General features: G+C 41.0%; 2 protein-coding genes across 3 annotated transcripts; one reads left to right on the top strand and one right to left on the bottom strand.

The window, feature by feature from the left end:
- Window positions 1-747: 747 nt before the first annotated feature.
- Window positions 748-5,989, bottom strand: LOC141012816 (cationic amino acid transporter 2-like). The gene is made up of 11 exons (XM_073486344.1): window positions 5,626-5,989; window positions 4,888-5,043; window positions 4,645-4,810; window positions 3,574-3,701; window positions 2,883-3,105; window positions 2,558-2,694; window positions 2,361-2,463; window positions 2,139-2,272; window positions 1,578-1,744; window positions 1,370-1,478; window positions 748-1,283 (listed from the first exon to the last, which is right to left on the bottom strand). Exons 1-11 carry the CDS (start codon window positions 5,987-5,989, stop codon window positions 1,156-1,158), a joined length of 1,815 nt encoding a protein of 604 aa, XP_073342445.1. The 3' UTR covers window positions 748-1,155.
- Window positions 5,990-10,148: 4,159 nt separating this feature from the next.
- On the top strand, window positions 10,149-22,867 carry anxa6 (annexin A6). 2 transcript variants are annotated; one of them, XM_073486343.1, is made up of 25 exons: window positions 10,149-10,273; window positions 11,124-11,179; window positions 13,621-13,705; window positions 13,797-13,891; window positions 14,005-14,118; window positions 14,201-14,291; window positions 14,377-14,456; window positions 14,547-14,603; window positions 15,096-15,189; window positions 16,025-16,120; window positions 16,214-16,272; window positions 16,458-16,580; window positions 16,668-16,726; window positions 17,012-17,090; window positions 17,704-17,785; window positions 17,877-17,971; window positions 18,135-18,248; window positions 19,353-19,443; window positions 19,537-19,616; window positions 19,841-19,894; window positions 19,987-20,080; window positions 20,209-20,304; window positions 20,894-20,952; window positions 21,144-21,266; window positions 22,414-22,867. In XM_073486343.1, the coding sequence occupies exons 2-25, from the start codon at window positions 11,177-11,179 to the stop codon at window positions 22,474-22,476; spliced, it is 1,986 nt and encodes a 661-aa protein (XP_073342444.1). In that variant the 5' UTR covers window positions 10,149-10,273; window positions 11,124-11,176; the 3' UTR covers window positions 22,477-22,867. The 2 variants fall into 2 exon arrangements, with proteins under 2 accessions (XP_073342444.1, XP_073342443.1); XM_073486342.1 differs by having other exon boundaries at window positions 21,144-21,281.
- Window positions 22,868-23,449: the final 582 nt, after the last annotated feature.

Genomic DNA, 23,449 nt, shown 5'->3' with positions numbered 1-23,449 from the left:
TTATTAACAAGAAAAAGAAAAGGCACAGTCAGGAGCATTGGGGTAAGAAAATGAAAGATTTGCATAACCACGAGAACTACTTCTACTGTGAAACAATGAATAAAAGATTTTGATGTGAAAATACATCAACTTAAACCAAAATATTTAACTAAATAAACTGTTGTACACATAAGAACTTGAGATTTTAGGCCTTAAAAACCTTAAAAGTGACATGTTTCCAAACAGGAAAAGAAATCGCGGTTTTGCATATTTGATTCAATCCATAGCATGCTGCACCCAGTGAGAACAATGTAAACCTCTCCTTCTGGGTGACCAGCTAAGCCATGGTTTTGAACATGACACAGGTAAGCTGCTGTGAACGGGCCTTTTGTTCTCTGTGAACTCTGCGTGGTGAGCCAGTCTCTGGCTCTTTATCCAAGATTACGAGTAGAACTGGACTATTTATTAACATGCAAACTCCAATGAAAACTCCAGACTGTGGTCGTCTTGAAAACTGGATCTTTCTTTTTTTAATTGAGGAATACATTTACAATACATAATTAGAAAACATGTACAGTTCCCATATTTACACTTCTGAAACAATAAACAATTAACACAGAGGAAAAGATTTTCTGTATCTACACTGTACATACTTTTGTACAGTCTAATGCTACATAATGATATGCAAAACAAATGATTCTCTTGTTACTGATAATCATAATTAGAATTGTATAAAATATGAATACATTTCAACATTTTACAGGTGATATGAAAAGTGTAATCTTGCTATTTAAGTGCAATTAAATTAAAATTAAACAGTTTGAGCCCTTATGTCTTTTCTTTTTACGGTGTAAGCTGCTCTGATAGTAGATTTAGAGGCTCCAGGACATGGCTCTGATGCTGACACAGGCAACAAATACTGGTCCAAAAATATGAACGGCTTCACTTCAGTGTTTGCGATGACAATATTTAGATACAATAAAAACTCCATCAACATGTAATAAAGCGTAAATGTGTGATAAAAGTCAACATGTTGGTCCATCTGTCCATTTGTCTCCATTTCGACACCTGTCAGGTACATTATCAGCACTGGTGCATGTAAAACAAAGTGACACCCTTAAAGCAATTACTCGCTGTAACATCTCAATCTATTTCTCTCCACACACACTGAGAGGCTCAGAGTTTTACTTCGTGGATGATCTGGTCTGTTTTGCCGCTGACAGTTTCAATCCCCGTCTGGCCTGTCATGAGCCGCTTCCTCTGCACACTGAAGTGCATACCGTATCCGAAATAGATGATTAACCCTGGAGAGAGGACATGAGGATCATTACAGTTTAACAGCTGACTCGATAAAAAGCCCTCTTAACCTTTCAAGCATAAACAATCTTACCCACTAACATCCAGATAGCGTATCGTAACCATGTTTCTGCTCCTAACTGGACCATCAGGTAGACGTTGATGAATGTGCTCACTAAAGGCAAAGCTGGGACTAAGGGCACCTGTGAACAGAGAAAACATGATACATGATAAGAGAAAGGAGTTTCTAGTTAATGTTTACTGGGTGTCGTCACTCTGACACACAATTAAAATATTCTTACCATGAAGGATGCCTTGGTGGAATTTTGTGGTTGCCTCCAGATGAAGAAACCGCAGAGCAGCAGAATTAAGGAGAAGATGCAGACAATCACTATACTCCATGCCTCCCCGTTGGCAAGAGCCGACATGGCTTGGGACAGGGTGACACACAGTGCAACCACACTTGCAACTGAAAAAAAACACAGAGAGATCAGTTTGCAGACCACAAAGACAGAGGAATTTTCAGAAGACGCAAAGAAATTGTTGGCAGAGCTGCAATAATTAGTTACAATTAGTTTCAAAAAGTGCTGCCAACTGTAGCTGCTATTAGCTATTTAGCTAGTTAGCTCAGTTAGCCCTGTAGCTAGTGGTCCAGCCTGGGAGCTGGCCTTTTTACAGCTTCATTGACAAGCGAGGACAGAGCCTCTGCACATGGGACGCACGCTCTACCAACTGAAGTCTTTGGGTTTTCTTTTCGCCACAGTAATCGTGTATAAAAATCAGATATTGTTACAGCCCTAGTTGCAGCAGTTGCAGCACAGCTGAGCAGGCACAAGAGCTTCGGTAATGTTTGCCATACATACTAGAAACCAGTGTCAAGATGGTGACTGTTCTTGAGGAAGATGAATTGGCAGATGGCGGAGGATTCACAAAGGCAAACTTGGGCTTTGATTCCATGATCTGTAGCTCTGTGTCTTCAGACGGACTCTCCTGGTACCTTGATTGCAAAAAACATAAATTAAATATTGCTCAGCCTTCTAGGGAAACCACTGAGGGCGGAAGAGACAGATAAAATAAAAACATACCTCAGTATTAAGATGCATATGGCCACCAGTGTGTAAGCAAACAGGGTACCGATGGACATCAAATCCACCAACGCGTCCAGGTCAAACAGCAGAGCCATGATGGCTAAAGATGACAAACGAGCAATATGGAGTTATTTCAAGTCCATGAACCTCACCACATGTACATAGAGGCTGATGAACAGCTGGAATATCTGTACCTGCCACAAATCCAGATGATATGGTAGCTATAGCAGGACTGCCCTTGGAGGTGACTTTTCTCAGGGGTTGGAAAAGCAAGCCGTCTCTGGCCATAGCGAACAGCACCCGGGGCATTGGGAACATCGAACCCAGCAGGCTAGAGAGACAAACGCAAGCAGGGTCAATTAATGCCCAACTAAATTCTTTGAGTACCTGGCCTGAAAGGCACTGAAACATCTCTCATCTTAAGCCAACATTCTCCAACACCGTTCATAAACACATTAATGCGAGTACTAGGCTGGGGCACAACATACACTACGGACTATACTATCAGTACTTTCATACCTGGTAGACAGGGCACACAGGGATCCCACAGCCACTACGTATCTGGCGGGATCCCAGCCGACATATTTGAAGGCAGCAGGCAGGGGGCTTTTTTCATCCAGCAGGTAGTAGGGCATCATCAGGGTGAGAGCAGCAGACACAGAAAAGTAGGCCAGGAAACAGATAAGTAGTGAGGCCACAATGCCTATAGGGATAGACTTCTGGGGGTTCTTCACCTCCTCACCTACGAGGAAAGAAACAAAGAATATTACTAACTCACTTTTATTACATTATACAAGAGGAGAAATATATAATTCATTATAATTCTTATCAAGTTATGAATTAATCTGTAAGGTTTATGCATCATCTTGTTAGTTGGGCCGAAGTGTTTATTACTGACCCTGGAAATAGGCTAGTAGTTTGACAATTATTGACACAATTCCAAGCCAGGAAGGAAGGAAAGGCCATTTACTGGAAAATCTACAGAGCTTTTAGCCACATCTCTCGACCTTCATCAGATAAAGGTCGCTCATTTGTCGAGGATATGGATCAGATGTCATCAGATGGCCAAAATTTCATACATAGTTACATGATAGCTGAACTGTCTCTGAGCAAACTCCCTCTGATCCCTCTACTGGCAGAAATATAACCACATGTAACAGTACGTATATAATCACACTAATACTGATAAAGGAGGTAGTTGTCATTATACCTGTTGTAGCAATGCAATCGAATCCAACAAAAGCGTAGAAACATGTTGCAGCTCCGGCCAGCGTTCCACTAAAGCCATACGGGAAAAATCCACCAACTCCATAATCTGCCGTCTCATTTTTCAAGTTTCTGCGTTGGGGAGAGAACATTATTTTGTGGTTATTTACAGTGATAACATGTAACTAAATACATTTACAAAGGTACTGTACTTTATTTCCATTTTCTGCTACTATATACTACATTTTTGAGACAAATGTTCTAATTTTTACTCCATTACATTTATTTGATAACTTTAGTTTCCAGTTACTCTGCAGATTGCATGCTGTATCAGAGCCAGGAGGAGTGCATTTTTAAATTAATTCATTTTTATTGGCAATCAGATAAATACAAACACTGATTCTGATATCAGAAAATCAGAAATCAGAAAACTGCTGAATATCGGCCCAGTCTCCTCTGATTGGTCAGCTCACACACGCCTGTGCAAGCACCACTAACAACAACAGAGCAGCTGTGCCAAACCAATTCTTAAGGGCCAAACTAACTGATAGGCATAAATTACGCAAATATGACACTTGGTGACGTAGTGTGATGTCACAAAGTCACAGAATTAACTACTGACGAGGCGTTTCAGGAGCAGTGTATTCTGTGGGAGAAGGGAGTTTCTGTTGGTGTGGACTTTTATAGACCTTTTATAGCTATCAAGATATTTTACCTGCACAAGAACGTATAAAATACTGAAGGAAAGGAAAAAAAATGAAAAAGCCTAATAGGTCTCCTTTAAATACATTAATTGCAAGAAAATTACTTTTGATACTAAGTACGTCTAAAATACTTTACTGAAGTACTGTTCATAAGGGAGCCTTTTACTTTTACCAAAGATATATTTTAGCATAATATCCTTACTTCTACTCAAGTATCACTTCTAGCTAAATACAGTGGTGTTGCTTTCTTGTTTATCTCACTGTAAATCACCAGTGAGATAAACAGGAGAGCAACACTACTGTATTTATGTAAGACAGGATCCTGCACACACATAGACACATTTAGGATTATATTGCTTTTTTAACATTACTGTTGTGTTTCTGTGAAGTTTAACACTTCTTCTTCACTGATTTGCCAGTTGCCGATGTTGCCCTTGATGAATCCAGAGATGGTCACAAACAGCAGCACCAGGATGTTGATCGCTGTGAAGATCTTGTTGATGGTGGTTGACTCTTTCACTCCAAATGCCAGCACACCTTCATGGAAAACACATTGAATGTTTTTTGTTTGTATGACTGTCACCACAATAACGACACCAGTGTCATCATTTTACCTGACAGGAGCAAGACGAGGACAGCAGCAAAGACGTCTGGGTAAGGCGCCAGGCCAGTGAGGTTCATGGGTGCATTTGTTTCAAAAAATTGCGCTATGTGACCTCCTATGAGATCATCGAATGTCCCACTCCATGCCAGAGCCACACTGGATGTCCCTGAGTAGAAAGATGCAATAAAGCAATCAGCCTGAGACGCAATTTAACCGTAGTCATAAACAGACAGGACTGATGGCCATGTTTCCATCCATGTGCCAACACCTTATGACTCAGCCACAATCCCGCTTTATGGGGTTGTCATTATGAAAGAAGTGAATTTTACAAGCGGTGTAAAATAAGAAGATTGTTGCTGAAGAAAACTAAACTTTCAAAACTTTCACTGCTCAATGAACCAGGTACAGTATTTGCTTCCACAGCAGGTGAAAGGTCACAGAGCCATAATCTTGATGGTTGATCATTTATGGGTTTCTGTGTTCACTGTGAGCCAAACATGTTACGTGGAAAATCTTGATTTTGATTTGATTTCTGAGGATGGAAATCACAAGTTTGAGCCAGAGATTAATATTGAGACGGATATTAAATTGACATCCTATCATTTCTGTACATTTTTGGCATATTCACGAAACATTTCACATTTTATTTTCTCAACAAAACAACTATTATAAGAGGACTTGTTCTCAAAACATACATCATTCAATAAGAATAGACATAATTGCTTATAATCCTGCGTATTACACTTGCCTATGATGTAGGAGAGTAACAGATTCCACCCGGTGATAAAAGCCAGCAGCTCTCCAATGGTCACATAGCTGTACAGGTATGCTGAGCCTGTTTTGGGCACCCGGGACCCAAACTCTGCATAGCACAGCCCGGCAAATATGGACGCCAAGGCAGCGATGAAGAATGAGATGATGATGCTGGGTCCCGCACTGGCTCTGGCCACCTCTCCAGACAGGACGTAGACCCCGGCCCCCAGGGTGCTGCCCACACCGAGGGCCACCAGGTCCAGGGTGGTCAGGCATCGGTTAAACGTGGACTGCTCCCCATCGGGCTCCAGGGGCTTCCTCCGAGACAGGCTCACCAGAAAGGACTTCATGCACGACATGCTTCTAAGGAGTTTGGATCAGGATGTGGGAAGCTGGAACAGGTGAGAGTGCAGTTTGATGTTAATGGAAGAGAGGGAAGGGAAGAGTGAGGCGACAGGAGAGGAGTGGAGGAGGATGGGTGGATCAGTCAACCTGTGAATAATTGTCAGGTCAGCCCCACACCCCCGCACAGTCTTCAGTCTTTAAAGAATAATTTTAAAAAATCTACATTTTTAAACATCAAAATGAAGCAAACTTGTCCAAATTCCATGTAGTTGAAGTTTAACAGTGTCAGTATGATAAAAAGTAACTCTACTAACTAACATTTCACTGAATTCAAATTAAAGGCTTAAAGAGGACAAAATTCTCTTACCTGTTCTGTGTAGTCCTGTCTCACAGGTGTGCTTAAGAGAGACAATTAAAAGTATCTGTCAGTAAATGACAATATTCATTTATAACTTGCCGTTCTTTATCTCCCCCCTGATATGATAATGCTGATGCCTGAAGTTTTCACTGCCGCCCACAGCACAAAAACAACGCCCTGCTGAAGAACTGCACTTTACTCAACCTTCAATCACTTGCACAATTACTTCCTTGAACATTTCTGAGGAATGCAGGAGATTCATTTATAATTTGCTCGTCAACCTTGCAATAATGTTGTTCTCACCTCACCAGAGCAGTATCATCTCAGAGATGATCCCTCCCCTCAGCTTGATGCAGGGCTACTTGTGATCAATCACTGTTCAAATCAAATGGAAAAATACACAAACACTGAGAAATATTTCCTCACTACTAGAAAACCGTGTTTACATTACCTGTGTTGCCTTTTTTTACAAATTGTAAATGACTGCACAATCTGCTGCACAATATTTCTTTAAAACTAACTTTATTATGTTTTAGCTTCTGAACCACAAATAATTTGATTAGTTATCCCATATCTGGCAGAGCAGGAAATGAAGAAAATGAAAAGAAGGAAATTAGCTAACCACGAAGGAAATTAAACAGTGTTTGATTGCTTTTCTTAATTGGATTTTTTTCCCCTACAAATACAGTAAAAACAAAGCATGCCTCCTTTTGTGAGTTACTCGATGATCATATCATAATTGAGCCATCAAGATCATCCTAGAATTTAAGGTACACGCTTGTCTGTGACTTTAAATTTTGTCCTTTACAGAAAGGAACCAATGAAGAAGAAACTCCTGAAAAATAAACTATGTTTTTCTAAATCTCTGACTATGTTCCCAATGTCTGACCACCACGGGTAAAACATTTGTATTTATTGCTTTTCATACAATGTGTCATACTCTCCAAAACTATACTGCATGCTCTCACTGTGTGTTCTCACTGCAACAAGCTTACATCCTTATCACTGCCGCTATGTTGGACTTTTCCTGCTTCTCTAGTCCACATCTCTACCTGGAGGTGTGAGCCTGCCAGACAAATGGCCCTCTGGGTTAATGAAACAGGAGGACAAAGCAGCTTTCAGGCTGCACACTTACTCTTTGAGAGGTAGCTTTCGCCTTCTCATCTCCCATCAGGGGATTTGAGCTCACCTAATCCCTCCTGGCATCTACTTTAGCAGGCAGGAGGCGAGTGGGAAGGCAAGCCTGTGTGGACGCTCGGAGTACCTTTGACCAAACTTGAACTTTCCTATCTGCAAATCTTGCTGGTTGAGATACCATTGTTTTCAGATGACAGTGTAGTAATGCTTATCTAAATAACAGCTACTGCACACGTGATGTGCAGCTTTATGATCAGAGGGTTGATCTGGATCACAGTGAAGGTTCATTAATGTGTTATTTATGGCTTTAAAGAGACATCTCAGATGCAGTGTTACAGATAAATATTGCTGTCCAGCTTTAAATCACAGATGCAGGTTAAAGCAGAGTTGAGGGAGTTGATGGTAATTTTATTCAGTTCTTTACCTTGTCTTCAGTCCCACGAGGAGTGACTGGTGACTGTGCTGCAAAAATATCCGCGCTGTTGACTTGGATGAAGGAAACATGATTTCTGCTGCGATATATACAAGCCTGGCCTGTGTGACCCTCCCACTCAATGGACTTACTTACAAAGTAGCCTTTCTCACTCCCGACCAGTTTGGATCATAATGTGCTCATTATTGGACGGCACAGGGTGAGAATTGTGAGCAACAAATCCTATTCAGAATGTCAAAAATGCTTTTGTGCTCACTTCATTTGTTTTTTTTATTTTGTTTACACAAATTTTCCTTTTTTATTTTTTGATTCATGAACATGTAGGATAGATAAAAAGATCTTAGTTTGTGCAATTGAACAGTTCTGAGGAATAACTGATCCGTTGTAATTACACAAAGTTATTGATAAACATAAACTGGTCTCATAAAAAGTAAAATATTATGTGGACAATCAGAGCTTTTGTGAATCAATCAGCACATCTGTGGGTTAAAAACAACCTCATTTTGTGTGTGGGGGGGGATGTTCATGTGGCTCAGGTTCTTATGATCAGTGTGCAATGCATTTTCAAAGCACAAGAGGTCAGTACACAACAATGACATTTCATCACTGGTGCCTCCCGCCTCCTGTTTTACCTCATGTTTTAGCTCCCAGATAATAAAGACATAAGAATAAGGGAATAAGTCAAACAACACATTTTCATTACAGACCAGGTGCATCAGGTGGTATGAACATGAGCAACAGAGTCCAATATGTGAGGTTAACCTTACTGGCAATCACAAAATAAAAGTAATTACACTGGGGTTGGCTTCCAGTCAGAGTAAAATGCACTGAGTCACGCTTCTGCTACAGTGTCTATCAAAAGTATTCATCCCTTTGTCAAAAAAAACCCCAAAGTATATTGACCATGATTCCGTTTATAAAAGCAATAAAAAAAAAAACAGAAGGGTGTGTGTACTTTTTATAGGCACTGTATGAGTGGCACTGGACTATCACCTCTGTGCTTCCTGGTAGTCTCCTCTTCTCTCTCATCATTTCTTCTGCCAACAAACTCGACACAAACACTAATGTAAAACAACATTGTGTAACTTTTTACCTCCAATGAATGTGAATGCTTCAGACTCATGTTGAGGGCTCAGTGTCTTGTAATAAGGTGCATGGTGTCTCTGTCTCAGCTCATGTAACTTCAGTGAGAGGGTAGGATCACAGCGTTACATACATGTTTACTTCAACATGCAAGTTTTCAACACAACATTGTTATGATGTGATGAGTTCTGTTTGTAGTTAGCACCTACATTACGTCTGGTATTCATGACAGTGGTGTTGCACTCAGAAACAGTGGGGGGCGCCAAATCGCACAAAATGCCAATTTCTACATAATGTTGCTTTAATTAATTCATGTTGAAAATACTGTCCGTGCATGAAACAAGTTCTGTGTTTCTGCCTCCTCTGACCGAATTTTATGTAAAATCACAACAGTTGCTATTTAATTTGTTTCACATTGTCACATTTTTCCTTCTGTGATCCACAGTCCTGACATGGCCTCTGTCTCTCTGGTGTCTCTCCCCCGCTCTTACTGGAACAGACGCCTGACAGGACAGAAATAGAGCAGGCAAGCTCTATCATCAGTGCCAGCCGGCTCCCCTCACATTTGAACTCTCAGTCATGTGACACATTTAACAAATTCCTGCAGTGGAAAGGTGAAAACGAGAATAAGAACACAGTAAAGTAGGGCAATATAGGAGGGGTATGTTTGTTACATCACACATTATATTCATAGAAAAACATATGTGAAGGGTTTAATAGCATTTTTGTTATTGGATTAAGAGACTACATTTACTTTTATGAATAAAACATGTTGCCAATAGAATAAACACATTTATTGTAAATATGAAATCTTTGGTTTCTGAACAAACAAAACACCACATTCTCCCAAACACTGGCTACTTTCAAGAACACCAGTACAATGTGTTGTGCATGTTTAAATAGCTTTCACGTGTTTTTAAAAAGAGAGAAATATGATTTTTATCAACAAAAGAAGGAAGCAAGAATGGAAGCTGCCGCAGACCAAGGTGTGCGTAAAATGACGCGTCCTCCGGGAGTTAGATTTCAGCTCGGACTGAATATTGCCTGCTCACATACGTTTTATTTAGCCCTCTCTTTACAGTAAGACATACCCCGACTACATCCAGCCTCTCACACACAGACACATTCAAGAGAAGCTGCGTGAGCGAGCGCCGCAATCGTTGCGTCACAGAGGACACGTAACGGGACGGCCCGGAGTGTGGAGACAAGCATCAGAGCGGCTGAGCGGGGACAGAGCTGAGACAGCAGGACCACTCTCACCGGACACCGACACGTCCTGCACAGGGGGTAAGCCATTTTACCGAAACGTCTTCATCCAGGTAAAAGGTTCTTCTTCTTCTTCAGAGACAAAAAATGACGATAGAAATACACGGGAGAAGTTTGCTGATGCGTCATTGTCACATGTGCCAATGATTTGCAGCAGACAGCAAGACACCCCTTGGGAGACAGTCCAGTGTAGTGCATGAGTGTGTTTGAAAACGATATGAGTTACATCTATGACGTCTTTGGTTTGTTACAGAGGAGAGACTTAAGTTAAATCTACAGTTAGATCCTCCGAGGTGCTTCAGTGTGGGGGACAGAGAAGGGCGTGGCTCTGCATATATAGAGGCCCAGTCCCCCCCAGACCTTCATTCTGACATTAAGTTAAACTGTGCAGGCTATTTTGGGAGAGCTTCACTTCTGTCTTAAACAAACAGTACAGCGTTTAAACCCTGAACTTTACTCTTCTCTCTTTGTCTGTGCAGAAAAGCTGAGTGGGTATTAAAGTCAACATCTGTAGTCAGTAAGATAAAGTTAGCAGAGCTGGTGAGCCTCCATATGCTTTACTTGTCTGAATGGCTGCATTATTCTGTAGGTTAAAGCACTGCAGCATGGAAATTGTGACTGCATAGTTTCCCTGCCACTTGGCTTGATGCAGCAGCCTACATGCCTTTTTTAGTCTGATACAAACTCTGTCTTGTTCCTCAGGATTACTGTAGGAGGGGGCCAGTTTTCAGCACAGCACACCGAGCAGACCACCTCATTAGATTTACTCAGGAAATGACTGATCATGATCATGCATATTGTCTCTGTGGAGGGGAATGACACCTTCACCAGGACAGCACTACATCAGCGTTTCTCTCTCTCTCTCTTCTAGGCCTGAAACTATTGATTCCTGCACAGTGTCGACACAGACGACCAAATATAGAAATGGTAAGCAGACAGGACTGTTCTCATCTTGTGTTATGTGAGTAAGATGTGGACTATACAGCCTTTCTAGATGGTTTTGTGCACCATTCATATAAGGTGTGGACAGAGTGAGGTAAAATTTCTGCCATCAGCCACCATGTGAGTCCTCCCCATTCTAAAGGCAGCAGTGTAGGGTGTCATCGCTACCTGTGGCGTCGCCTGCACATCTGATAGATGCATCTGACAGCTTCTTTCTAAAGACAAATGCTTTGTAGAATTATTTAAAGCTTGTGGCAGATGTCCAACTGCCTATTGTCCGAGCCGTAAGCCATTCTGGTGTCACTTGAGGTAGCACAGCAGAAGAGGAAGGAAACAGTAAAAAATAGGACTTAACTACATTTGTTAAGGGCCTGTTGCTAGGGGCTTGTGTTTGTGGCCCTGTTGCCATGTGGGTGAAGCCCTTCAGCTGTCGTGAGGAGTGATGGTCGCTGTAGAGAAGCAGAGGATTGGAGCATGTGCAGGGCGGAGAGCACATTTTGGCTGCCTTCCTCAATGCAGCAGTAATCTCTACAGCAGCAGCTGCAGTTTGAGCTTCAGTGTGCAGGCCAAGTTTTCTTTTTTCCCACAGTGAATGAATGTGTAACATCCCAACTTCATTCAACAATATCCTTATGCAGAGCTTTATGTTTTCTTAATGTGCCCGTTGGACTTTGTTCATATGTGCCCTGGTATGACCGACCCCCCGCAAAGGGTCTACTCTGTGTGCAACCTGACCCCCTGCTGCTTGTACACACCCACTGTCCCTGCCCCGACACACATGCACCAAACTCACACACAGCAGGTTTTCCTCTGATCGGCTGGGAGTGAGACAGGTGCAAGAAGTCAGCTGCTGTAATGGCAGACTTGGCTTCCCCTCCTGTCCCAGTGTCTAGTCTAAAGTGTAGGTCTAGCCAGTGCATTGTTAGTAAGTATAAAGTAGAAAGACCCTGAAAAAGAGTATTTGGATTCCTGACCCTTAGTTGGGACTAGTCTGTCTGGGTTCAGGTGAGCAACATCCGCAATGTCGTAGCAAATGATAAAGGAAAAACACTGAGCAGAGTGTGTAGTCTGTGATAAAACAAGAGTAGAGCCATACTATTGGCTCTGTGAGGCTGCACTTAGGCACAGACGTGTTGAGCTAAATGCTAATCTCAGCACACTAACATGCTCACGCTGACAACATCACAACATGCTGATGTTCAGCAGCAGTGGGTGAAAAAGTATCCAGATCCTTTACTTAAGTAAAGGTACTAATATAACACTGAAACACAGTGAAAATACGCCACTCAAAGTAAAAGTCCTGCATTCAAAAGGAAGATGATTTCATCATCATTTATAGCATGTTAACTTTTATTTAATTAGTGTTTAAACATGTGTAACATTTACGTTGTATGTTTATGAAGGTAAACAAATAAATGGTTTATTTAACAAAACAACACAATTTTGCAACATAAAGGTAACTAAAGATCAGTGGTGTGAGTGTGTGTGTGCTTGAGTGTACGATGTAGTGTGTGCGGAGGATGTTGGCTGCTGGAAAACAAACAAACGAACATGCGCTGATGAAGGGAGAAGTGAAGAGTAGAGCAGGGGAAGATGGTCATGAGAGGTGGGGCTTTTAAAGTGAGTGCACCGGGCCCAGGTAGTAGCTCCGCCTTGCGGACAGGCTACCTGCTGCATAATGAAACAAACAACAGGATGAGTAAGGAGCAGGTGGCCATCACAGTGTAACAGAGCAACAAAAGGCTATATGGCAAATGATACATAAGTTATAGGCTTTAGACAACAGCACTCAATGTGAACAAAACCACTCACCACTCAGAAGGACTGAAGAATGCAGCCAAACCTAGAGACAGGGTGAGAGAAGAATGACGTGCAAAATGTCAGTACTCATCTTAGCGTTACTCTTTAGTGTAGCATGCTAACATTCTGGCATCATTATTATTTTGCTCATGCTGGTGCTAGAGGAAAAGTCAGAGAATCACTGAAGGCAGTGCTCTTTATCCTCTGAGGACCATGACCGCTTGTACCGACTTTCATAGCAATTCTTTAAACCTTTATTTAAATACTGTCATCACTAGAGCCTTTCTGGTTGCCTGGCAGAAAATGAAAATAACACACATTTGGTATACCAAGAACTACTGACTCATTATTATAAGCAAGCATTGTCTGTACCCCTGCCTGTACTTTTTTGTTTTTCTGACATTATTGTTGTTGCTGTGATGTTCACACTTCCCTGAGCTGTGGCCAGTAGCCTCATCTCGACACCAACATGACACACATGCCCACTGCGAAGACTCGCCCAGAGAGATAAAATGTATAAAATGCATTTCTATGAATTATGTCAGAGATCCAGACATTGTAGATATTACTGTGTTCTTGAATCATCCCAATTAAAAATGTTGCACCTCTAAAATTTTTACTTCCAGGTGTTCAGAGGCACAGTAACAGACGCTCCGGACTTTGATCCCAGCGCTGATGCAGAGGCTCTTTACAATGCCATGAAAGGGATCGGTAAGTGCCTCAATCCTCCATTACCTTTCAAAGATCAGTTCCGGTGACTGAGACGAAGGTTGTTGAAAAATGTTGCTTTTGTGTTCCTCAGGTAGTGATAAAGAGGCCATTTTGGACCTGGTCACCTCAAGAAGCAACGCACAGAGGCAGGAAGTCATTGCAGCGTACAAAAGCAACTTTGGAAAAGTACAATAATACACATCCTCTCATCTCTTTTCCTTTTGCTGATATAGAAACACATTTTTCAGTAACTTACGACACATTTAGATAACCTTATCATGTGTTTGTTGTCTCAACAGGACCTGATAGATGATCTGAAGTATGAGCTGACGGGTAAATTTGAGCGTCTCATCGTCAGCCTGATGAGAACCCCAGCCTACCACGATGCCAAAGAAATCAGTGATGCGATCAAAGTAAGACCTCCACCTCTCTGTGATACTCTCATCTAATGAAGCAGAGGCTACTTGATATTAAACTCGATGCTCTCGTTTCAAGGGAGCTGGAACAAACGAGAGATGCCTTATTGAAGTCATGGCATCGAGAACCAATCAGCAGATGTGCGACATGGTTGCAGCATACAAGGATGGTAAGATACGTTAGATAAGATGTCATTAAAACAACATATGTGTTTAGCATATCTCAACTGTTTACACTGACATTTGTGTCTTCAGCATATGGCAGCGACATAGAGGAGGATATAATCGCAGACACTTCAGGTCACTTTAAGAAGATGCTGATTGTTTTGCTTCAGGTCAGTTCACAGAGGAGCTCATAGTATCATCAGCGAAGTATTCAACCAATGATTGATCAGCAGTGTACTGTTTTGGTTTGATGGTTCCAGGGGACCAGAGATGAGTCAGGAGTGGTCGATGCCGACCTGGTGGAGCAAGACGCGCAAGTGAGAATTTGAAGATTTTATGAATATGATTTTTTTTTTTTTTTTAAAACAGCAAGAAGTGTAACATTTTTTACTTTGTGTGTATCATTTTCTTTACGCTAGTCATACGTTTAAAGCATTTTCTTTTAAAGTAACATGTAGGTGACAATATACTGTCACTTTGTACCAAAGATTCATGCCAAAATTATTTAGAACATTGTTGAAACAATCAAAACACATTAACATCACACATCACACATCACACATCAACAAGACTGAGAGTCTACATCCCTGCCAGTGGCTGCACTTAGATACAGGCTCACAACAGCATGCTAACAGGCTCACAATGACGATGCTAACATCTAATGTAACTAAAAACATGAAATCAAGTTAACCAATTTAGTCTTTTTTTTTGTTTCCTTAATTTACAATGTATGATAATTTTTTTGGATGTCTGAAAGGTTTTATTTTTTCCTAAAAATTTTCTCATCCTCTGCTTTCTTACCTCTGTAGGACCTGTATGCAGCTGGAGAAGAGCAGTGGGGGACTGATGAGGCCAAATTCATCATGATCCTGGGAAACCGTAGTGTGACTCACCTTCACATGGGTGAGAACAGCTCTCAGGGAAATTATCACAACAGTGAGGCATCCAGGCATTCCCACCGTGACCTCCAGTCCCTCAGGAATCAGTAGCACCAGGGAATGATGAGGCGCAGCACAATTGTGTACAAGAACATCAACCTACCACTGGTCCTTCACTGTCTAATACCAGTAAAACTGCCTGAGGCCTGCTGTTCAGAGCCAACATCCAAATATCACAGAATGAGAGCTTTTTTGGAGATGGTAGAGAGAAAGATCACAAAATATTCTTTTTAAAATAAAATGTTATACCTTATATATATCTTTGTGGATGCCAGCACTCTACAACCATGCTAGCAGCTAGTGAGGCTGAATGCTAACAGCAGCATGCTACTGTGATCACAATGATAATGATACAAATGTTTAGCAGGTAGCATTTACCAGGTTCACCATAATAATAATAATAATAATAATAATTATAATTATAATACATTTCATTTATATCGTGCTTTTAATGAAGGACACTTTACATCATTTTAAAAGGAAACCAACACATTAAAACATGTGAAAAATAAACATCATCTTCGTGTTGCTTAGTAGCATGCTAACATTTGCAAATTAGCGTTAAAGCTCAGTTTGCAGGGAATCTAATACATTTTGCAGGTATTTGAAGTCATAAACCAAGTCACGACACCACCAAGGATATCAAAATCCAATGATTCTGACCATGAATATCTGTTGCAAGTTTAATTGCAAGAAGTGAAAAAGTTGTGACTTTAACATTGCTGAACTTACATTTCCTGCTTCGGTCAATGACCATGAGACACATAACATTATTTAATGTTGTCCTCTTTTGTCTTTAGTTTTTGATGCATACGAGAAGATTGCAGAGGTGTCCATTGAGGACAGCATAAAGAGCGAGCTGTCTGGTGACTTTGAGAGGCTGATGCTGGCTGTTGGTAAGAAACACACTTAAAGTACCACAGCGCTTCATGACGACATGGGGAATGTCAAGTTGTCAGTTTAACAAAGGACTCTCTTCTTTCACACAGTCCAGTGCATAAGGAGTGTTCCCATGTTCTACGCCAAGCGTCTTTACAAGTCAATGAAGGTAAACATGCCCAGAATAAAACAGCTGTTCAGTCTGGTTCCAAACAGATAAGCCGAAGCAACACACATTTTTCCTCTTGGTGGCAGATTTCCATCTAACTTTTTGATTTTTGATCATATTTAAAATGGATTAGGACTACTTTGTATCCTGACCCTCAACACTTGTCCTCTCTGTCATTTTTCCAGGGTCTCGGTACAGCTGACAACACCCTGATCAGGATCATGATTTCTCGCTCTGAATTAGACATGTTGGACATTCGAGAGTGTTTCCGTTTGAGATATGAGACGTCACTATATAACATGATTAAGGTTGGTGAAACACTTCAAAAATGTACTAAATAGCACCAGATTACCGTGCACCTATAACTTGATTCTGTGTGTGTTTAAACCTGTCAGGATGACACATCAGGGGATTACAAAAGGACTCTGCTTAACCTGTGTGGAGGAGATGATGAGTAAGTAACAGTTCCATCTGGCTGCAGGCAACGGCAGCAACCAGATGGGGGCGATAAAGCACCACTTTTCAGGGGTTATTACTCCCATCAGAAAACGTTTGACTTAATGTGAGAAATGTATTTTCCTTGCAGTACGTGGTGAAGTTGATATCCAAATATTGTTGAAAGTAAAGCAGCAGTGTTAGGTTTATTTAATCATGTGTTCCCAGATATGTGCCCTTTCTGTACCACTCGAGATTTCGGCTTTCCTGAGTGTGTTGTCTTGTGTCAAACTGATCATTACAGCTTAGCTGGAGAGTTCTTCCCTGAAGCTGCTCAGATAGCCTACAAGATGTGGGAAATAAGTGCCATGACCAAAGTCCAGGTTTGGACCCTGTCTGCTCTAGAAGTGTGTGCATGTTTGTCTCGGCACTGGCATGCATCCTAATTACCTGCTGTCCCTGCGATGACCTGCTTCTAGCAGTGCCACAAACTTGCGCTGATGTCTGCACAGTGATGGCTTTGTGTAACCGTGGATACGATCAGTATGCTGTTCACTCACATACAAACAGTTTTTGTTATAATGCACTCTCCAAACCTCTGATTGCCTCGCTTTGTGAATGCCAGAAAGATCTCAGCATTTTGGTCAACAATAGCTCGTCCCACTAACGCTCAATGAAAATGAGTTGTTTTTCAGCCTGCCCACCTTTTCATTGTCGGTGGTGTCATGGCCTCTAACCTCGAGAGGGTACACTCCCTCTCACATGTCATGAGATTATTATCAGAAATCTTAGTATGCTGTTTTCAGAATTATGATCTCATCAGAATAATCTACAAACTCTTTTCTCTTGTGCATGTCCAGTGCTTTGAGCTTACACATCTGTCGTATTATAAACTATTTAATTTTATATAATATTGTATCAAGCGAAACTGTCTCATATTATGTGTGTGTGTAATTATTGAATCACACTTCTAACTGTGTCCCTCCACTACATCAGCTGAGGCCAACAGTTCGACCTGCAGCCAGTTTTGACCCTGCTGCTGACGCTCAAGCGCTGAGGAAAGCCATGAAGGGATTCGGTATGCGACCCTGAAGGCTAATGCACATTTATACTGCCACAGTTCTACAAAAACATGTTTTAATAATGTTACTGCCTGTTGCCGCTCACAGGAACAGATGAAGATGCAATCATTGACATTGTTGCACAGAGAAGCAACGCTCAGCGGCAAGAGATCAGACAGGCCTTCAAATCCCTCCTGGGAAGGGTGAGAGGAATTCATTATTGGAAATTAAGAAAAACAAGGACTCATGTTGGAATATATTTCTTTACTCTTCTTTTTTTTTAGAACATTGACCGCTGGATATCTTAAACTCAGCATTGTCTTGTAGCGAGTTTATAATGACTCAGTGTGTTTAATCTGTCCTCAGGATCTGATGAAGGATCTGAAGTCTGAACTGTCAAAGAACTTGGAGAGGCTGATCATTGGGCTCATGTTGACCCCTGCAGAGTTTGATGCCAAAATGATGAGGAAGGCAATGGAGGTACAATTGTTCTTCGGATGTGTTTTGAGTTGTCTGGTCTTTAATATGTCAGAGAAGGGTAAAAAAAAACATTTCTGAAGGACCAAACCGTCACCCTCAAATGTCTTGTTTTGTCCCCAACCCAAACACATTCAGTTTACTGTCATAGAGGAGTAAAGAAACCAGAAAGTATTGACATTTAGAAAGCTGGAATTTTTACAGATGCTTTGGGTTTAAGACACAAGACTGACACCAACCCATACCGTCAGTATTTGAAGTCCTAGGAATGAGACTATAAATCAATTACCTTTCTTCTGGTTCATTTTAAAAGTTACATAGTGTTGCTTTAATTGATTATCTAAATAGTTGGCAATTAAATTAATAATTGACAACTAATCGATTAATAGATGCACCATTACAGCTCTAGATTTAGTGTGTGTAGTAGAGAGAGAAGCTCATGGGTTGACTTTACCTCTTCATAAATACATTATTCATTTTCCAATTCTGTGATGGTCGATGTCAAAGCCAGAGAGGTATTGTTGGTGCTTGAATGCCATCACAATACCACAGAATGTATTTGGAAGTGAAATAATATTGTATATTAGGTATTTAAAAAGTCATAACACTGGGCTAGGGCTGAGCGCTATGACCTTAAAGTAATGTCGAAATATTTTTGACTATACACAACAAAATCTCCTCTAAAGCACTTCATAAATGCTAGGACTGTGTGACAAGATACCAATGTTTTTGACAAAATACCTCAATATTGTATTTGCATTGTATTGTATTCTGCAAGATTGTACACATACATCTGGCAGACACTGGCCCAATTTATAGAAGTTACATTGGAAAGGCTTAGTATGGGGAGCTTTTGCTAAGTTACTACGTAACTCGCACCGACATCTGCAAGACGTATGTGTTCTATTGGGGATATTGCAACAATATTGTAGAGATGACTATTGGTACTTTCACAAAATATATACACAATGTGATTTTGCAAATGCAGATTATAAAAAATAAAACCAAAAAATAGATAAACACTTCCCTAGCTGTGTGATTCTCATTCATCCTGTTTGTCTTTTTTGCTCCTCTGTCTTATCATGATTAAACTCTTCATCTCATCAGGGTGCTGGGACAGATGAACATGCTCTGATTGAGATCCTGGTCACCAGGAGCAATGAGGAAATACATGCCATGAACGCTGCTTATCAGAGTGGTGAGTGTGGTGATGAAAAAAAAAGACTTTAAAATCACTTTGTTGTTCTGGAAACCTTTTACAAGTCAAATATCATGTTCCCACACTTGACAGCCTACAAGAAGTCTATGGAGGAAGCCATTCAGTCAGACACATCAGGCCACTTCTGCCGCATACTTGTTTCTCTCGTGCAGGTAGAGTTGATCATCATGAGAACTTAGACTGTGTTTAATTTCCACGCCCACTCACTGGTTGCAGTCTGTCTGATGACGGCAGCAGAGTGCAAAATGGTCTATTTCATCAAATGCACGTTTTTCTTTCACAGTCTCTCCCATTACACATCAAAGAATACAAAATATTCCTGCTGAACCACAGATTTCATCATTAATTTACATTTAACCTTGTTTACTCTGCTCAGGGTGCAAGAGAGGAGGGCCCTGCAGATGTGGAAAGAGCTGATGCAGATGCTCAGGTGATTTATTTTATGACTTTAATATTTCCCTGTGTTGAAATATGAAATGAGAGAAGGGGTTTGTAAATGTTTGTTCCTCCTGAACTAACCAGGAACTTGCAGATGCGTGTAATGCAGACTCTGATGACATGGAGATGAAGTTCATGAGTATTCTGTGCACCAGGAGCTTCCCTCATCTTAGGAGAGGTAAAGGTCAACACAGAAATATCACAGTGATCAGTGAAACAGAAATGTAAATGTGTGTGTTTATCTACATCTCAATAATAAAATGGATCCAGCTCGTGATAACTGATCTAACTTCTTGCTGTCCACAGTATTCCAGGAGTTTGTCAGATGTAGCAACAAGGACATTGAGCAGATCATCAAGAAGGAGATGTCAGGAGATGTGAAAAATGCCTTTTATGCAATAGGTAATAACTGCCTTTGACCTTAAAGGGTAAATCCAACAATTTTCTTTATTAAAGTGTGTTTACAGGTCTTGGGGAATGCTACTGCATATGTGAAAAAAGTAGTAGAAAGTTTTTTGTGGCTCCAGAGGAAACTGCATGTTATCTAATAAATTTCCTCCAGTGATGTCACCCAGTGACTTTGTTGCATTCTGGGTAATGTAGGCTCCAGGTTTTGAGAAGGAAGAAGAATGTGTGGAATAAACAAGCTGGTTGTGCTGTATCGATTTTGATCATTTGTTTTAAAACTGTCCATAATGAGTCTAAGAAGCTTTTCAAAACCTGGTGCCTACATTACCCACAATGCAACTTAGCCACTGACTGAACATCACTGGAAGGATTTTATCAGATTACATGCAGCTTCCTCTGGAGCCACAAAAGGCTTTATGCTACTTTTTCACATATGCAGTAGTACTCCCTAATGTGTACAAGTGGTGGAGTTACCCTTTAGGTATCATAATATCTTACTTTTGAGTTTCACAATGTACACTGCTGTGAACATCTATTCTGTGTCTCCTCCTCAGCTCTTTCTTTCTCTCTCTTTGCTTTGCAGTTCGCAGTGTAAAGAACCAGCCCTCGTACTTTGCAGACCGCTTGTACAAAGCCATGAAGGTATTCATACACAGTGCTGCAAATATGTTGTTTAATTCTAGCTTCAGGTCTGCAGATGCCACAAAAAGCAAGTGATAAGGTCATATCTGTCGGTGCATGTGATATATTAAGCATGTTTTTTTGCTCTCAGACAGTAGCAGCTACTGTTACTGAATCAGAATAAACAAAGTAACTATTGATCTCCTCTGCAGGGCCTCGGCACAGACGACAGAGCGCTGATCCGCATCATGGTGTCCCGTTGCGAGGTCGACCTTTTCAACATTCGTAAAGAGTTCAAGGAAACACAGGATGTATCTCTCCATGAATTCATCCAGGTAGAAACCATGATCGTAAGTCGCAGTATTCGTCTACTAACCCTCCTGTTTGGTGTGTTGTGTTCGCATCTCAACTGTGAGTCTCTGTGGAGTTTTATTTTTATTTTTTTGTCTCATGGCCTTTATCGTGATCTGTGTTTGTGTGTGTTGCACATCCTTCTTCTGCTGCTGCGGTGGGGTGGTGGGGAACGGTAATCTATAGCTTCCTGCGGTGGACTACGGGTCTGTGGCTACTGCACAGCTGTTTAGGAATTTCCCTTAATGCTCAACTTCCTCTGTGTGATTGGCTGACAGCCGCAGAGACAGGAAGTCTCCCAGAAGCAGTTCTATAATAACTTGCAGATGAAATCACCGTGACATCGATACAGGCGAGCAAGTAGGGTGCCCTGGATTAGCTTTTCCAGAACTGTTATCAGATAATGCACCAGGAAGGACTGTTATGCATTGTTTATTTTGAAGAGAATCTGCATAGATTTTCAGTTTCAGCTGCAAAGAAAGATTTTAATTGAAGCACTTTGACAAAAAATATGTCAAAGAACTAAAATATTTAGTAAGTAAAGAGCCAAAGTAAAAGTTTCATATGAGAAAAGCCATACAAGTCCCCTGCCTGTACAGTAAATAATGATGCTAAATACTTTGCTTTCACTCTGTTAATAACCTCTTGTATCTTTTGTTTTTGTTACTAGACAGAGCCAGCATGCCTGTCTCCCTTTGTTTCCAGTCTTTGTGCTAAGCTAAGCTAACCGATCGCTGTGTGTAGTTCCATATTTACTGTACAGGCGCGAGAGTGGCATCGATCTTCTCATCTAACTCAAGAAAACAAATCAGTGTAATTCCCAAAATAAGGAACTAGCCCTTTTAAAAGTTGTACTCTCATATAATTGAGATGATTATAAAGATAGAAATCTGCATGAGTCTCAGCTGATATGAAGGGCATTTCCACTTTTAACTGTTGGCTGAAGTTTTGTGACTTTTGTCCTCATGACACATTCATGGGGACAAAAGTGAAGGATAATGTCGCTATTATGTGACTGAGAAGCTTTCCAGTTTCAGCAGTGTGATTACCAAACGTCAGCAGACACAGTGAAAACAGTATTTTCCGATAACTCAAGCTCCATCTGTCTTTGTATTTTCCATCATTTTTTAGGGTGACACCTCAGGAGACTACCGTAAAACCCTGCTGATGCTCTGCGGAGGGGAAGATGATTAAAACGTTACGTCTGTCCAGCTCCGGTAAAAACCCTGAGAAGAGCCCGATCCCACAGTGAAACTGTGGTGGTTAACGTCAGTTTCTGTTGTCACTGTCCCTAAACTGCTGCCACTCCTCAGCCAAACCAAGTGACCTATGACCTCCCAGCCGTCCAAGCCAGTTTTTCAGCTCTCATGTCCGATCGTCCTGTCCAGCAGGATGATGTCTTTCTTTTTTTTACAGAGTCATATGTAACACTAAAGATGTCCATGTAAGTGTGGAAAAATGCTTCACATGTACTTCTGATCGGAAATTAACAATTGTCATAGTGCCTTCAGATTGCAGGCCGTCAAATTATTACTGTGATTTTAAGGTGTCATACATACCTGAATAAAATGATGAGAAATACAAATATGTTGTTTTTTTCTGCTTTTTCCAATTTTAGTTGAAAAGATTAAAGAAACAAATATAAATGTGAATCAGTAGCAGCTATGATGTTAATGTATTGTGTTGCAGAGATATCTACTGAAGTTAGCATGCTAACCAGCTAGCCCCTGGCCTGTCCTGGTCCAAAGCTCCTGTGCTAGCAGTGTAAACAGTAACACTCACCTTGTCCCAGTGTGAACCTCTAGCTGCAGAGCTAACTGAGCTTACTAGCTAAAGGCAGCTACAGTTAGCAGTAGCTAGCTGTCACGCTGGGGATATGCTGCCTCCTTTTTTCTTGTATGAATCTGACAGGTGGACAATTCGAACATATTGCACCTTTAATAAATCAAGTTCATGTTCAATGTAAATCATTCTAGCTCCCATTCTCTTGCTAAATCTTTCTCTTTATTTTTACAGTATGTGTTCTGGGTGGGGTGCCCTGGTTTGTATTTGGCAGGCCAGTTCAATGATTAACTGTGTTGATACTGGCAGTACTGCTGGGCTGAGCAGAATAGGAACTAGAACATTTGACATCAGAAAACTCCCGTTCCAATTCAGTGCCTCTTCT

This window comes from Pagrus major, chromosome 18 (genome assembly GCF_040436345.1).
Source record: "Pagrus major chromosome 18, Pma_NU_1.0".
NCBI classification, from domain to species: Eukaryota; Metazoa; Chordata; class Actinopteri; order Spariformes; family Sparidae; genus Pagrus; species Pagrus major.
Note: the sequence above shows the minus strand (reverse complement) of the source record. Positions and strands in the feature narration are given on the sequence as shown.

Excerpts from the sequence above, each read along its gene's own strand:
- LOC141012816 (XM_073486344.1), bottom strand. The coding sequence starts at position 5,989 with ATGTCGTGCATGAAGTCCTTTCTGGTGAGCCTGTCTCGGAGGAAGCCC. Across the intron at positions 1,745-2,138 it reads CATCTTGACACTGGTTTCTA|TTGCAAGTGTGGTTGCACTG; the intron begins GTATGTATGGCA and ends GTTTTTTTTCAG. Across the intron at positions 1,479-1,577 it reads CCACCAAGGCATCCTTCATG|GTGCCCTTAGTCCCAGCTTT; the intron begins GTAAGAATATTT and ends CTCTGTTCACAG.
- anxa6 (XM_073486342.1), top strand. Across the intron at positions 17,972-18,134 it reads TCAAATCCCTCCTGGGAAGG|GATCTGATGAAGGATCTGAA; the intron begins GTGAGAGGAATT and ends ATCTGTCCTCAG. Across the intron at positions 19,617-19,840 it reads TACTTGTTTCTCTCGTGCAG|GGTGCAAGAGAGGAGGGCCC; the intron begins GTAGAGTTGATC and ends TACTCTGCTCAG.